Source organism: Danio rerio, chromosome 6, assembly GCF_052040795.2.
Source record: "Danio rerio strain M-AB ecotype USA chromosome 6, GRCz13ab, whole genome shotgun sequence".
In the NCBI taxonomy this organism is placed as follows: Eukaryota; Metazoa; Chordata; class Actinopteri; order Cypriniformes; family Danionidae; genus Danio; species Danio rerio.
The window spans coordinates 2,376,338-2,391,175 of record NC_141026.1 but is presented as its reverse complement, the minus strand read 5'-3'; the positions used below and the strand labels follow the sequence as shown (position 1 = coordinate 2,391,175).

General features: G+C 43.3%; 2 protein-coding genes across 15 annotated transcripts in view; both read left to right on the top strand.

The window, feature by feature from the left end:
• plxna1b (plexin A1b) overlaps positions 1–14,838 on the top strand; it is a 744,633-nt gene that overhangs the window by 324,441 nt on the left and 405,354 nt on the right. The gene's annotated exons all lie outside the window — the stretch shown is intronic.
• dlgap4b (discs, large (Drosophila) homolog-associated protein 4b) overlaps positions 1–14,838 on the top strand; it is a 252,770-nt gene that overhangs the window by 194,272 nt on the left and 43,660 nt on the right. For 12 of the 14 annotated variants that reach the window (XM_087256352.1, XM_087256355.1, XM_087256348.1 and 9 more), the window contains 3 exons: positions 7,127–7,600; positions 9,024–9,799; positions 11,553–11,779. In XM_087256352.1, the coding sequence (XP_087112478.1) occupies positions 7,195–7,600; positions 9,024–9,799; positions 11,553–11,779 (1,409 nt within the window). In that variant the 5' untranslated portion in view covers positions 7,127–7,194. Of the gene's footprint in view, positions 1–7,126; positions 8,685–8,726; positions 9,800–11,552; positions 11,780–14,838 lie in introns of all 14 variants that reach the window. The other 2 variants (XM_087256357.1, XM_087256358.1) reach the window with 1 other exon arrangement.

Genomic DNA, 14,838 nt, shown 5'->3' with positions numbered 1-14,838 from the left:
CTTTTGAAAGGTTTACTTCTTGCTCATACTTTGAGTAATATTTACAATAGATACTTTTACTTTCTATAGAAAGGCAACAGTAACTCAAATAAGCACTCGTTACAACCGAGCTCTGCAGAAGAGCATCTCTGAACACACAACACGTCCAACCTTGAAGCGGATGGGCTACAGCAGCAGAAGAGCACACCGGGTGCCGCTCCTGTCAGCTAAGAACAGGAAACTGAGGCTACAATTCACACAGGCTCACTAAAACTGGACAATAGAAGATTGGAGAAACGTTGCTGCTCTGATGAGTCTCCATTTCTGCTGACACAGTCGGATGCTCGGGTCAGAATTTGCCATCAACAACATGAAAGCATGGATCCATCCTGCCTTATATCAGCGGTTTAGGCTGGGGGTGGTGGTGTGAAGGTGTGGGGGAGATTTTCTTGGCACAATTTGGGCCCATTAGTACTGAGCCTCGTGTCAATCGTGTCTTTTGAACATGACAATGAATTCACTGTACTCGAATGGCCTCCACAGTCACCAGATCTCAATCCAATAGAGCACCTTTGAAATGGTGGAACGGGAGATTCACATCATGGATGTGCAGCCGACAAATCGGCAGCAACTGTGTGATGCTATCATGTCAATATGGAGCAAAATCTCTGAGGAATATTTACAGTACCTTGTTGAATCTCTGCCACGAAGGATTAAAACAGTTCTGAAGGCAAAAGGGGGTCCAACCAGATACTAGTAAGGTGTACCTAAAAAAGTGGCCCGTTAGTGTATATACACAAGCACATGCATATGCAACAATACACACATACAATAGCGCACACACACAAGCATTAGTACTTACACACACACACACAGATGCTGCAATTAAAGGATTTCACGCTGATTTTGACATTTTGCTTGAACATTAAAAGACAAATTAGACGCGCAGCATTTATTTATTCCTCTTTTTAACTGAAGCAGTCACAGTCCATCAAACTCCTGCCAAAGAGCAGAAGGAAAACCTTATTATTAGGACACACACACACATTTCTAGTCCGCGTGCAGGAAACGCTTGACTTGAAGTAGATAATGAGCTAATAACAGATTTGACCGTCTCTGACACTGTGTTCCTACAGCCGCCACACACTGCTCAGATCTGTGTGTTAATGAGTGTGTGTCTCCACAGCAGCACAGGTTACTGCTCACTCGCTCTCTCGTTTCAGCAGAGCGACTCTGGACGCTTAATTATCGCTGGCGGCGGTCTTGATTGTGCATGTAAATGTATATAAAACAGCAGATCTGATCTGTTTCATTAAGGAGAGAGAGGATACGTTTGTTTCTGACCAATACCTGACACCAGTGTGTGTGTGTGTGTGTGTGTGTGTGTGTGTGTGTGTGTACGTGTGTGTGTAAAGTGAACAGATGGTTTCCTCAGTTTGACTGAGATGTTTCTCTGGCAAATTGATGCTTTCAGATGATGATGATGATGATGATGATGATGATGGAGGTGTGTGTGTGTGTGTGTGTTTCTGTTTTCGAGGTCGTTTACCCAACCTGTAATCAGGATCTGTGTTAAAAAGTGCTTTCTGTTCAGCAAAAGCCTGCTTGTTCACGTCCAACATGATGAAGAAAAGCGTCCTTCAGCATTTCAGACACACTGAGTCAGACACTTTATTATATAACGGTTTGAATAACTTGAGGATGACGTGAATGTAAACACATCTAGGGTTACTGCAATGTGTTTAGGGTCCGAGTGATCCCGAAGTTGCAGACACTTTTATTTCAGCATGTTGATATACGGGCGTCACTGTGGCGCAGTGGGTAGCACGATTATCTCACAGCAAGAAGGTCGCTGATTCGAGCCCCAACTGGGTCAGTTGGCGTTTCTGTGTGGAGTTTGCATGTTCTCCCCTTGTTGGTGTTGGTGTCCTCCGGGTGCTCTGGTTTCCCACATAGTCCAAATGCATGCACTATAGGGGAATTGGGTAAGCAAAATTGGCCGTAGTGTATGTGTGTGAATAAGTGTGTGTGGATGTTTCCCAAAGATGGGTTGCAGCTGGAAGGGCATCCGCTGCATAAAACATATGCTGGAAAAGTTGGCGGTTCATTCCGCTGTGGCGATTAATTAAGGGACTAAGCCGAAAAGTAAATGAATGAATGAATGACATAGTAACATTTACTTAACCCTGTTAGGCCTGACGCATGTAAAAAAAAATAGGCAGAGAATGAAAATTTTGTAATTACTTGATTTGCAACAATTAGAAAATATTTAAATATTACAAGTAAATGAATATTAATGAATATTAATGAATAATTGAATATTAATATTTTTCTCTTTCCACTCCTTTCATTTATTAAATCAAGTAAATAATAAATATTTGACTTTTGAAATTGTAGTTATCGTTAAAAATTAATATTAAAATTTAGAAATTTCTGTTGATTTATTAAACTTTACCACACCAAAACATGTTTAATACATTACGTATTAGTAAATAAATATTAATATTGAACTCTTTACACTCATTTCCTTCTATTATATCAAGTGAATGTGTAAATATTAAATATTTAACTTTGGAAATTGTTATCCTCGACCTTTAATATTCATTCATTCATTCATTCATTTTCTTTTCGGCTTAGTCCCCCTATCAATCTGGGGTCGCCACAGCGGAATGAACCGCCAACTTATCCAGCACGTCAACCCATCTCTGTGTATGATCTTTAATATTACAATTTAAAAATAATGACAGTAAATTCATTACATTTTCATTCATTCATTCATTTTCTTGCCCTTCCAGTACTGGGAAACACCCAAACACTCTCATTTTACACACATACACTACGGCTAATATAGTTCATCAGTTGCCCTATTGCACACGTGTTTGGACTGTGAGGCAAACCGGAGCACCCATAGGAAACCCACGCCAACATGGAGGGAACATGCAAACTCCACATAGAAACACCAACTGGCCCAGACGGGACTGGAACCAGCAACCTTCTTGCTTAGAACCGATTGAGCTAGCCACTGCGCCACCGTGCTGCTGCTTGGAATTTAAGATTACAATTTAAAAATTATGATCGAAAGTTTATTAGATTTTACCAGAGCAAAAATTATTTTTTTAAAATGTACATATTAAATGGTTAAAATGTCCACATTTAATCGTTAAAAAGTGAATGAACATTAATATTTAACTCTTTCCACTTGTTTAAATTATTACATCAAGTAAATGTGTAGATATTCACTTTGGACTGTTAATATTACGATTTAGAAATTATGATAGTAAGTTAATTAGATTTTACCACATCAAACAAATGTTAAAAAATGCACATATTACAAGTCAATGAATAATAATATTAGCTTTTTCCACTCGTTTTATTTATTACATTGAGTAAATGTGTAAATATTTCACTTTGGAAATGCTGGTTATCCTTGAATATTCAAATGTAAAAGCGATGGCAGCAAGTTTATTAGATTTTACCCCACCAAAAAGTCATGTTTCAGTGTAGGTGAACTGTTCCTTTATTACATGTGTGACTCTTGTCTTCATTAATTCTTTGTGTTTGACTTTAGTGATCCAGCTGAATTTGTAGCCTGTTGGCACCCCCTGCTGTCAGAATGAGTGATCCGCATGTTTTCAGTATAACGAGTGTGTGTGCGTGTCTTAGAGCCCACCTGTGCTAAACACACTCCGCAGCAGATGGTGAAGCTCAACCAACAAGTCTGGTAAATCTGGCCTGTACACTGGAGTTAAACATTCACACTAAGTGTGTGTGTGTGTGTGTGTAGATGCTGCTTTACTGTAATTCTCCAGTGAACAGCGGTGTGTGTGTCTGTGTTTGACAGCCGCATCACGCTCACTCAGAGTTTATTACACTGGAGCAGATGGAGAAACACATGATCACGAAAGCACAGGTCATCGTTCAGCTCACTTCACAAGAAAAGAAACAGGAGATGAGATTTAGTGTTTGAACAGTGTGTTTATTATCTTCATGCACACTTTTGTTTTCTTCTCATGGCAATAATCTATAATGCATTCAATAAATTGTTGATTAAGTTCTTCATATTGCAGTTTTTACTTTTCACTTTTGACTATTTGAATATTTTGTCAAACTTTTACCCGACTACTTACTAAACTCACCGGCCACTTTATTAGGTACACCTGAATAGTCCCGGGTTGGACCCCCTTTTGCCTTCAAAACTGCCTTAATCCTTCGTGGCAGAGATTCAACAAGGTACTGGAAATATTCCTCAGAGATTTTGCTCCATATTGACATGATAGCATCACTGCAGATTTGTCGGCTGCACATCCATGATGCCAATCTCCTGTTCCACCACTATTGGATTGCTCGATTGGATTGAGATCTGGTGACTGTGGAGGCCATTTGAGTACAGTGAGCTCATTGTCATGTTCAAGAAACCAGTCTGAGATGATTTACGCTTTATGATATGGTGCGTTAGGCTGTGGCGTTGACAGGTGCGGGCGGAGTAAGTGATTGAGGACGAAAATGAAGAGCAGCGGTGGGGGGTAGGGGGTAATATCGGATGAAAGTGAAGAGCAGGGTTGGGACGTTTGAGGGATGATCGCAGATGAAAGTAAAGACCGGGGTGGGTTGGGGATGGGGTGATGGTGATGGTGGGGGGTTGGGGGTGTATCGCGGAAGAAAGTGAAGACCGGGGGTGGGGGGGTATTGGGGTGTTGGGGGTGTATCGCGCATGAAAATAAAGACCAGGGGTAGGAGGTGGTGAGTGGGGGGTTATGGGTGTATCGCGGATGAAAGTGAAGAGCATAGGGGATGGGGGGGGGGGGGTGGATTCGCGGATAAAAGTGAAGAGCAGTGGTGGGGGGGTGATCTGATCGCGGATGAAAGTGAGGGGGGATGGGGGAATCGCGGGCCCTTTATTATGTCTCTGGGGGCCCCCTAAATGTATGGGCCCTCAGAATCATCATAAATATCATCACCCCTTTCTTCCCTATGTTGCCGCCTTGTGATTGGCTGATTAGAAATTTACAGTCAACAAGCAGATGGACAGATGTACCTAAAAAAGTGGCCAGTGAGTGTGTATGTTCAAAGAAGTGTATTAAGTGTTTGAAGCTGCTTGATCCTATTATATCTATAAACATACACACACACACACACACACACACACATATATATATATATATATATATATATAGTCACTAAAAAAAATATATATATATATATATATATATATATATATATATATATTTTTTTTTTTTTTTTTTTACCTTTTTTTGTACCAGGAAAACCTCTTGGAATGTGTAATCTCTTATCATGTAAGTAATATATAGGTAAATACTTTAGAGTATATCTGATTTGACGTCTCATCTGTGATGTTTTTTTGCAGTTTAATCTTGTGTATTTCGCAGTAGCAGCTTGGTTTTGATGTTGAGCCGATTTTTGCTGTTGTCTTTTGAGATTTAATGAGTTTTTCTTGAATGCTCGGTCACCTGTGTCGATCTGCAGGCTCCTGTGGTTGTTTTTGTCTCCTCAGAGCTGAAGTAATGGCGGTGTCTGCGCGTCTCCTCTTCTGTGGTGGTGTTGTTGTTTGCGTGTCCTGCTGATGTGCAGATCTGCTTCAGCCGTCTCGTTCCTCCACTTTTCTCTCTGTTTGTCTGTCTCTCGCTGCTCTTTCGCTCTCCTGAAGGGAGAATTTGCAGGAGTTTGGAGCAGGTGATGCCGGTCTATGCATCAAGCACTTCAATCCGATTTACCAACATGAAGCCCCCATCTGTGAGCTCAGGCCTGGCGTGCACTGCAAACAAATGCTTTTCTTACTTTGATTTAGTCGAAGGAAGATCCTGACAATGCTGTAGATGTGGTTTGTGTTCATCTGTGTGTGTGTAATGTGTGTGCGTGCGTGCTTGTGTGTGTGTGTGTGTGACGGGTGTTGAGAGGGTTTCTGCGTCAATAATAAATGCTCAGCACATGCTGTTCAGTTTTAGTGTTTTATCTTTTTAATTTGTCATGTCGGTGATTTAAAAGCAGTTTAAAATGAGAGGTGTGTGTGGATGTGTGTTTCGCTCGATATATGTCAGGTAGGAAATCGGCAATGCACCATGCATGTTTGACTCACTGATTATTGGTTCCCTCGCGTGAAGAAAGAGCATTGTGCGACTTTCCATGAATTCTGTGTGGGGATTTTAACAGTACAGTAATTTGCTGAACAAGAATTTGTTAAACAGAAGAAGATGTTTTAAAGAATGTTGACAGTCAATAACAGTTTAAAAAGGGGAGGGGCTACTCTTAGTCCCACCCTCTCTTCATGTTTCAGTTGAGATTACATCAAACATTTTTAAAGAAATGTAAAAATTAAACATTTTAAAGTACTTCCCGGGACCTTTAAAGGCACAAAAGAGAAATAAGGGCCTACTCACACTATGCCATCCGTACCGTGCCCAGGCCCGTTTCCCGGATCGTTTGAGAAGTGTGAGTGCGCTGAATCGGGCTCAAGCACGTTTCACTCGGCCGGCCCTGGCCTGGTTGGAAGAGGTGAGCCCGGTTCACTTGGGCTTGTGTGTGAGTACAAAACGCGCCAAAGCCCGAAACTGAAAGCGAGACATGACTTTTAAGGCACTGTTTCATATGGATTTATTAATAATTCTTACTGTTCAGTCAACGCAAACTGCCGTAGTTTATTAAAGACGCAAACCCCTCACTGCATGACAGCTGCGCGCCTTCAGCAGACCTCCTCATTCCTGCAGCACGAGGGCTTTATGATTGTTTATGAGCGCCAAAAGTGGCGGATCTGTTCGGCGAAATATCTGACTGCGTGCCCCCGCATCTCTAAGGACTGTTTGGCGAAATATTTGACGGCATATCAAACGACTGAAACGATATAACTAGAGAAATCTCCACTGTGCTGCTGGGTGAGAGAGCGCTTCTCACTGAACAGCGCAGCAGCGATAACGTAAGCGTGCCGAAGCCCGTTTGTGGTGTGAGCGCGGGCCATCGGGGGAGACGGGAGGGGGGACAAGCGTGCTTTGGCCCGGTTCGAGGCAACTGTACCTAGTGTGAGTACGGCCTAAGTGTTGAGGGTGTGTTTGTTTGCTTGTTTAGGGGTCATTTTTGAGCCATAGGTTAACCATTTGTCCATTACTATATCCACTTTTCTGTTGTTTGTCTGCAGGGTTTCTGTTTCTCCCCGGCGGGCTCATGCTCCAGGTTTAGGGTGGGGGGGCGTTCCCCCATTCTGCCATGAAAGCCTTCACCCCCCAGCGCACCCGTCACCTGTCCGACTGCGAGCCGCCTCGCTCTCCCGCTCACCTGGGCTCTGTGTACCCGCCATCCCACACCCCGTACCTCTTACCGTCAGCAATGGATCATTACGGAGCGCTGGACCCTCACCATTTCTCCCCGGCGCCGGGACCCGGAGGCCTGCCGCCCGACTGCCTGATGCCCCTCAACAACCAGCTGTCCTCCAGCAGCACCTTCCCCAGGATCCACTACAACTCACACTTTGACCAGGGTGAGTTCGGGCCCTCGGGAGCCGACAGCATCGGAGGAATCAGCACTGGCACCATGGGCACCTCTATGTCCATGGGAATGGGTCTCGGAGTGGGACGGACCGCTATGATCACCAGCGGATCCGCAACTATATCTGGTTAAGTATTTCGTGCTGATTAATGTTCAATTAAATTCAATTCAAGTATCCTTGCATACCTCTTCTTTTACAATAGCAATAATTAAAAGTAAACAATATTACATTACGGTGACACCATGGCTCAGTAATTAGCACTGTGGCTTCACAGCAAGAAGGTCGCTGATTGGAGTCCCGGCTGGGTCAGTTGGCGTTTCTGTGTGGAGTTTGCATGTTCTCCCCGTGTTGGTGTGGGTTTCCACTGTGACTTTAACTGATATTTTAATAATCTGCAGTGCTGTATTATCTGGGTTGGTGTTGTATATTATACTGTAATAACTTTATAATAAACCTACAGCACATTTTGTGTTATTTAGCAGACTTATTCCTCTATATATTGTTTATTATTATACATTACATTATCTCAAACTACTAAAATGCCAATTAAAGTCACTTTGTTAAACTGTAGAGTTGAATTATCAACATCAAATGTGGACAAAGCAGAGATCAACATCAAATTTTGCAATTCACAACTGTAAATAAACACTTCCCTACTGAACAAACCAGCTTAAACCAGCCTAGGCTGGTTGGCTGGTTTTAGCGGGTCAAACAGGCTGGTTTTAGAGGGGTTTTGGCTAGAGGTCTGCATTCCCACAGTACAGCCGCGGGACCCGACCACATTTCTGCAGCGTGGGAATAAATTTCCGAATAAAGTGCGGGAGCGGTCGGTAACTGGTTTAATTTTGGATGGGAGTGGGCGGTTCAACAATATCGCTCCCGGCTCCTCACTCCCGAGCGAGCGAGTGCGCACGCGCATGTATATGTGTGAAAGAGACAGCATGATGCTGCGTTTAGCTTGTTTGTTGTTTGGTGGTTTCCAGTTAGCGGGAATGGGCGCGGCGGGTAGAAAACGGGGTGGGGCGGGCAGCGGGACAACAAATGCTGAATATAAGCGGGAGTGGTTGGGTTCGGGCAAAAACTTGGCGGGTGCGGGCGGGACCCGGATTCAAAATTTAGTCCCGCGCAGATCTCTAGTTTTGGCCACTTCCAGGCTGGTTTCCAGCCATCTCCCAGCCTAGTCTTAGCTGGTCAGGCTGGGAGATGACCAGCTAAAACCAGCTTGACCAGCCTAGCCAGGCTGGGAGCCCAGCCAAAACCAGCTATGTCCAGCTTAAACCAGGCTGGTCAAGCTGGTTTTAGCTGGTCATTTTCTGCCTGACCAACTAAGACCAGGCTGGAAATGGCTGGAAACCAGCCTGGAAATGGCCAAAACCCCTCTAAAACCAGTCTGGTTGACCAGCTAAAACCAGCCAACCAGCCTATGCTGGTTTAAGCTGTTTTTTCAGCAGAGTTGTGAATCCCCAAATACAGAGACTGGTCATTAACAGATATCACAGTGGTTGATATAGCAAGTTTTAACAGTTTACTGCTCTTTTGGCATTTATAGGGGCAGGAAAGATGAACCGGTTGCCACCGAATCTCCTGGACCAGTTTGAGAAGCAGCTGCCAGGCCAGCAGGACGGATTCAGCACGTTACAGTTTCACCGCAGCACCGCAGTCACAACGACGAAACAGCAGCAACAGCAGCGCACAGACAGCCCGGGGAAAATCCGCTACTTAGTTCACTCCGTCCAGAAACTTTTCGCTAAATCCCAGTCTCTTGAAAACTCCGCCATCAAAGCAAACATGAACGGTCGCAACAGCAGATCATCGAGCAGCGATGACAAACATCACAGGAGCAAAAGCAAAGATCGAGCGAAGAGCGAAGGAACGGCCAAGCGAAGGCCCAGATCTAATATGTCTGGATACTGGAGTTCTGACGACTTAGATAGTGATGTAAGTAACTATAGAAACCCCATGGCCATGATGACTTTAGGTCGGCAAGGTGTGGGATCTGGACCAGGTCCGGATAGTCAGGTGGCGTCTAGATATTACATGCAGGGCTACAGCACTATTAGCGAGCACACGTTGAAATCCTCAAAGAGTAACAGTGACCTGAAGCATCAGCCGCTCCCTGCACTCCCGGCTCCTGGAGGGATCGGAGGAGGGAGAGCGCAGATGTTCGATGGGAACTTTAGTAAAGCGGGACCCTGGTCCACGCTTACTTTAGGACCCACTAGACAAGTGTGCCAGAAGGGGTCGGCAACGCTGGATCGCACCCTGCTGAAGTCTAAATCCGTCCAGCAGGATCTGGGCTGCCACTTTCTGCAGGTGCGAGGAAGGGTGAGTAAAATCCAGTGTAGTTAACATATATTTTGTTTACATTGCACTGAAAGGCACGCGGGCAAAGCTGTGGCGCAGTAGATCGGCGCAGCAAAAGGGTTGCTGGGTCGCTGGTTAGAGCCTCGGCTCAGTTGGTGTTCTGTGTGGAGTTTGCATGTTCTCCCTGCGTTCGCGTAGGTTTCCTCCGGGTGCTCCGGTTTCCCCCACAGTCCAAACACATGCGGTACAGGTAAATTGGGTAGGCTAAATTGTCTGTAGGGTAGGAGTGTGTGTGTGAATGTGTGTGTGGATGTTTCCCAGAGATGGGTTGTGGCTGGAAGGGCATCCGCTGCATAAAAACTTGCTGGATAAGTTGGCGGTTCATTCCGCTGTGGTGACCACGGATTAATAAAGGGACTAAGCCGACAAGAAAATGAATGAATGAATGAATGAATGAATGAATGCATGAATGAAAGGCACGCACAACTCTCACCGTCAGATGTTTTCTACTGCGTATGCTCGGACAGAGGAAAGCGCGTTGCTCCGCTTGTGTGCGCATATTGTCATTCTTACATTAGAAATAACAAACTTGCAAGACGTGATATGGGAACGGCCGCTGCTATGGTTAATCCAGTGTGCGTGTGTATTAGCCTCGGTGTACATACTTGGAACTTTAAACTAGCGCACAGTTGGCAACTTGATAACTTTTCCGTGCAACAGAAATGCGGCTTAGAGAAGCATTTACGAATAATTACTTGTGACGAATTAAAGCGCAGGGAATAGTGAAATCAGCTAATCGTTGCATCTCTATTAATGATTACAGTGCATTGTACATTTTCTACAAAACGTATCCAAATGTTTTCGGCTGTCGCTTATGGTGACTCGCGCTCTGCGCAGCCTCTGCAGCTCATACTGAATTGAACAGACGCACGTCACTTCCCACATAGCAAAATTTCTCTGGCCCAGCTCTGGCCCACACAATCAGGTTTTGCTTGGCCCACATGCCGCAGTGAATTACGGTACATGACTGGACCAAATCTGGCTTCCAGACAAGAGCTAAACACGGACCATATCTGGGCCAAGCCTCAGCCAAGTTAATAACTCATAACTGGGCCTGAACTGGGCCAGATAGGTTGGTGTGTCACGATTGCAATGAAATTGATAAACCCATGGAGTGATGCTCTTTAGGCACACTATGGGCACGCTTTTTCTCAAAGTGACCTGATTGGTAGAATTTTTTTTTCTTTACTCAAAAACGATTTTAGTGTATTTTAAATGTGGGTCAAGACTGGCCAAACTCACATGGCCCACTTATCAAATTTTTAAATCTGGGCCAAATACTACGTTTTTCATCTGGCCCAAATCTTGTGTGCCGCCTTAAAGACGGTGCCACCTCTGCCAAACCCGGGCCATGTTTGGCCCACATGCTGTATGCCAGTGCCGGATGAATGCCTGCTGTGCCAGCTTTTTGCCAAATCTGGGCCAGAATTCTTTGCTACTAGGGTTCATAGCTATAGCGGCCGTTTTTCGACTGTACTAAATTTATTTTTATGTCTTGGTCACACTATTTGGAGGGCCAGAACAAATTTTCTCGGGGCAATAGCCCTGTTATAGACCATTTAGCCTCTCGACAGCCTTTTTAAATGCTCACACTAAATGTAGGATCAAATACAGCAAACTTTTGATCAAATCCAGCCAGAGTAGTGATTCAGAAATGAGGCCTTGTGACTGATTTTCATGCATTCACAAAGTTTGTCTGTTGGTGTTTGCTCAGATGCCGTCCACCGGTGAGTGGTCAGGGACTCTGGGCAGAAGTGGTCCAATGGGTGAGATCCCCTGTAGACGGATGCGGAGCGGAAGTTATGTGAAGGCCATGGCAGACCTGGAGGATAGTGAAGATTCTGACGGGAGTCCCAAACCCTCACCTAAAAGCGCAGCGCGGAGGCAGAGCTACCTACGCGCAACACAGCAATCACTAAGTGACCAGTTCCCCTCAAGAAAGTAAGTTTGTATTTGAGTATATTTTCCCAGCAAAGCAATCAAAGAAATGCTAAATTTGGAGCACGGTTTACAAAACCTCGCAACATAATCGATCATTTTAGTCTCAAAAAATCCTGGAGGGACTGTATACAGCGCAAACGTTAATGCTGTATGTCACTGTAATTCATTTCTGCGCAGAAGGCTGGTGATATATTAGGATACAAACACAGAAACACTCAGTGGTGGTCTGTCAGGACGCCAGAGCCCCCGTCTGAGGCGTGAGCTGTGTTATTTCATGGCGTCTGAATTGGGGATGGAGTTTAACTGTGTTGATTTCTCTCTCATGCATGCATCAGAATCCAGCTGTGCCTGTTCATGTGCTAGATTAAGCACAGCTAGTGTCTCTTCTCTCCATATGCCGCGATGCTCACTGAATTTCTGCTGTTCACATGGAAACACAGCACATCTTTTTCTTTGGTGTTTTACAGTGAAGTCTGCACTGGCACTGTCAGTCTATTATGATTTTTTTCTCACAGGTATCTGGGACAGATCAGATTTTACTGGATATGTGTTGATTGCAAAAAGGTGCATGAGTTTGACTATCCAACATCTAATTTGAGTCCTTTGTTAAACATGTTTCCAAATACAATGGGTATCTGATATCTCCAAGAAGTCTTTACCTCATATAATGTAAGCCTCGTATAATACAGAACAACAGTTTCATATAAATTGCAATGTTGTTTATGGTGCTGCCTTTCATTTATACTTATTTTGGTTATATATATATATATATATATATATATATATATATATATATATATATATATATATATATATATATATATATATATATACAAATGTGTTTCTGTTTTGCTTAATAGCAGAATAACGAGAGATTTTTTGGAGAAATTGTTATAACTTTTCTTGAAATTCAAGTTTACACACAATAAGATTATTCTGCCTCTGATAAAGCTCAGATGATGGTGTCAAGGCTTTGGAAGTTTCTGATTGGCTAATTGACCACATTTGAGTTAATTGGACGCACAGCTGTTGAATAATATTGAAGGAAAAGCTCAAACACACTGCTTCCTTGTGTGACAACATGGGAAAATCAACAAGCCAGAATCAACAAAAAAGCCAGATTACAATTTGCTAAATTACACTGGGAAAAAGACTGATGTTTGGAGACATGTCCTGTGCTCTGATGGAGCTAAGATTGAACTGTTGGCCATAATGACCAGTGTTGCATTTAACAAAGGAGAAAGCTTACAAGCCTAGGAACACCATCCCTACTGTGAAGTATGGGGGCGGCAGAATCATGTTGTGGGGCTGTTTTGCTGCTGGAGGGACTGGTCCACTTCACAGCATAGTTGGCATCATGAAGAAAGAACTATATGGAGAAATACTGAAGCAAAATCTCAAGACATCAGCCTGGAAATTAAAACTTGGCCACAAATGGGTCTTCCAAACAGACCATGACCCTAAGCATACTGCCAAACTAGTTCAAATGTGCTTTAAAGACAACAGAGTGAATGTTTTGGAGTGGCCATCACAAAGCCCTGATCTCAATCCTAAAGAAAATGTGTGGGCAGAGTTGAAAAAGCTTGTGCGAGCAGGACAACCTACAAATCTGACTCAGTTACACCAATTCTGTCAGGAGGAATGAGCCAAAATTCCTGCAAACTATTGTGAGAAGCTTGTTGAAGGAGACCCAAAACATTTGACCATAGATATACAGTTTAAAAGCAAAGCTAAAGAATACCAAGGAAATGTGTGTAAACGTTTAACTGTCTAGAAATTAATCAAAAATTTCTCAAAAAGAAATTCTCTCATTATTCTGGCATTTAGCAAATTTAAATGATTTAGGTAATCCTAACGGACCTAAAATAGTAAACATTTAGTATGATTAACCATCAGACATTTTTTTAAATGTTTTTTTAGAGTGTATTTAAAGTTGTATATAATATTATATTATATTATATATATATATATATATATATATATATATATATATATATATATATATATATATATATATATATATATATATATATATATATATATATATATATACATGATTCAATAATGGTTAATTACATTTTGTGTCAAAAATATCTTTGCCAGGATAATACTACACCATAAAAATAGAAGTTATTTTATATGTAGCTTTAAAACTACATAAGCCTAGTTCAGTTCCTCCCTTTGTGTGCAGGATTAGCCCCTCCCTCTCAGTGTATGTAAGCCCCTCCCTCTCAGTGTACATAAATCCCTCTTTCTATGTAGTGTAAGCCCCTCCCCTATGTACTTAAATTCCTCACTCTAGGTATTGTAAGCCCCTCCTCTATGTCTATAAGTTCCTTATCCTGTGTAGACGCTCCCTCCCCCACTGTGCATGTAAGCCCCTCACTCTATATAGTTTTAGCCCCTCTCCTGTGTCAAAAGTCCTTTCCCTGTGTGTATAAGCTCCTCCCCTTGAGTAAGTCAGCCCCTCCCTCTGTGTAGTGTAAGCTACTATCAGTATATAAGCCCCTCCATTTGTGTAGTGTAAGCCCCTCCCCTGTGTACAAGTTACTTACCGTGTGTTTAAGCTCCTCCTTCTATGTAGTGTTAGACCCTCCCTTGTGTCAAAATTCCTCCCTCTGTGTATAGCTCCTCCCTTGGTGTAGTGTAAGCCTCTCCTCTGTGTATATAAGCTCCTCCTTTAATGTAGTGTAAGCCCCTCTCCTCTGTATGTAGCTCCTCCTTTGGTGTAGTATAAGCCTCTACCCTGTGTACTTAAGCTCCTCCCTCTATGTGGTATAAGCCCCTCGCATGTGTATATTAGCTACTTACCCTGTGTATAAGCTCCTCCCTCTATGTTGTATAAGCCCCTCCTCTGTGCATATAAGCTCCTTACCCTGTGTTTAAAGTACTCCCTCTGTGTATGAAAGCTCCTCCTCTGTCTGCATAAGCTCCTCCTCCTGTGTGTATATGCTCCTCCCTCTTTGTATGTAAGAGAGTGACACACCCCGCTCTTTATTAAAATATAAGCTCCTCCTCCTGTGCATAAGCTCATCCCTCTCTCACGCTGTGCCCCGCCT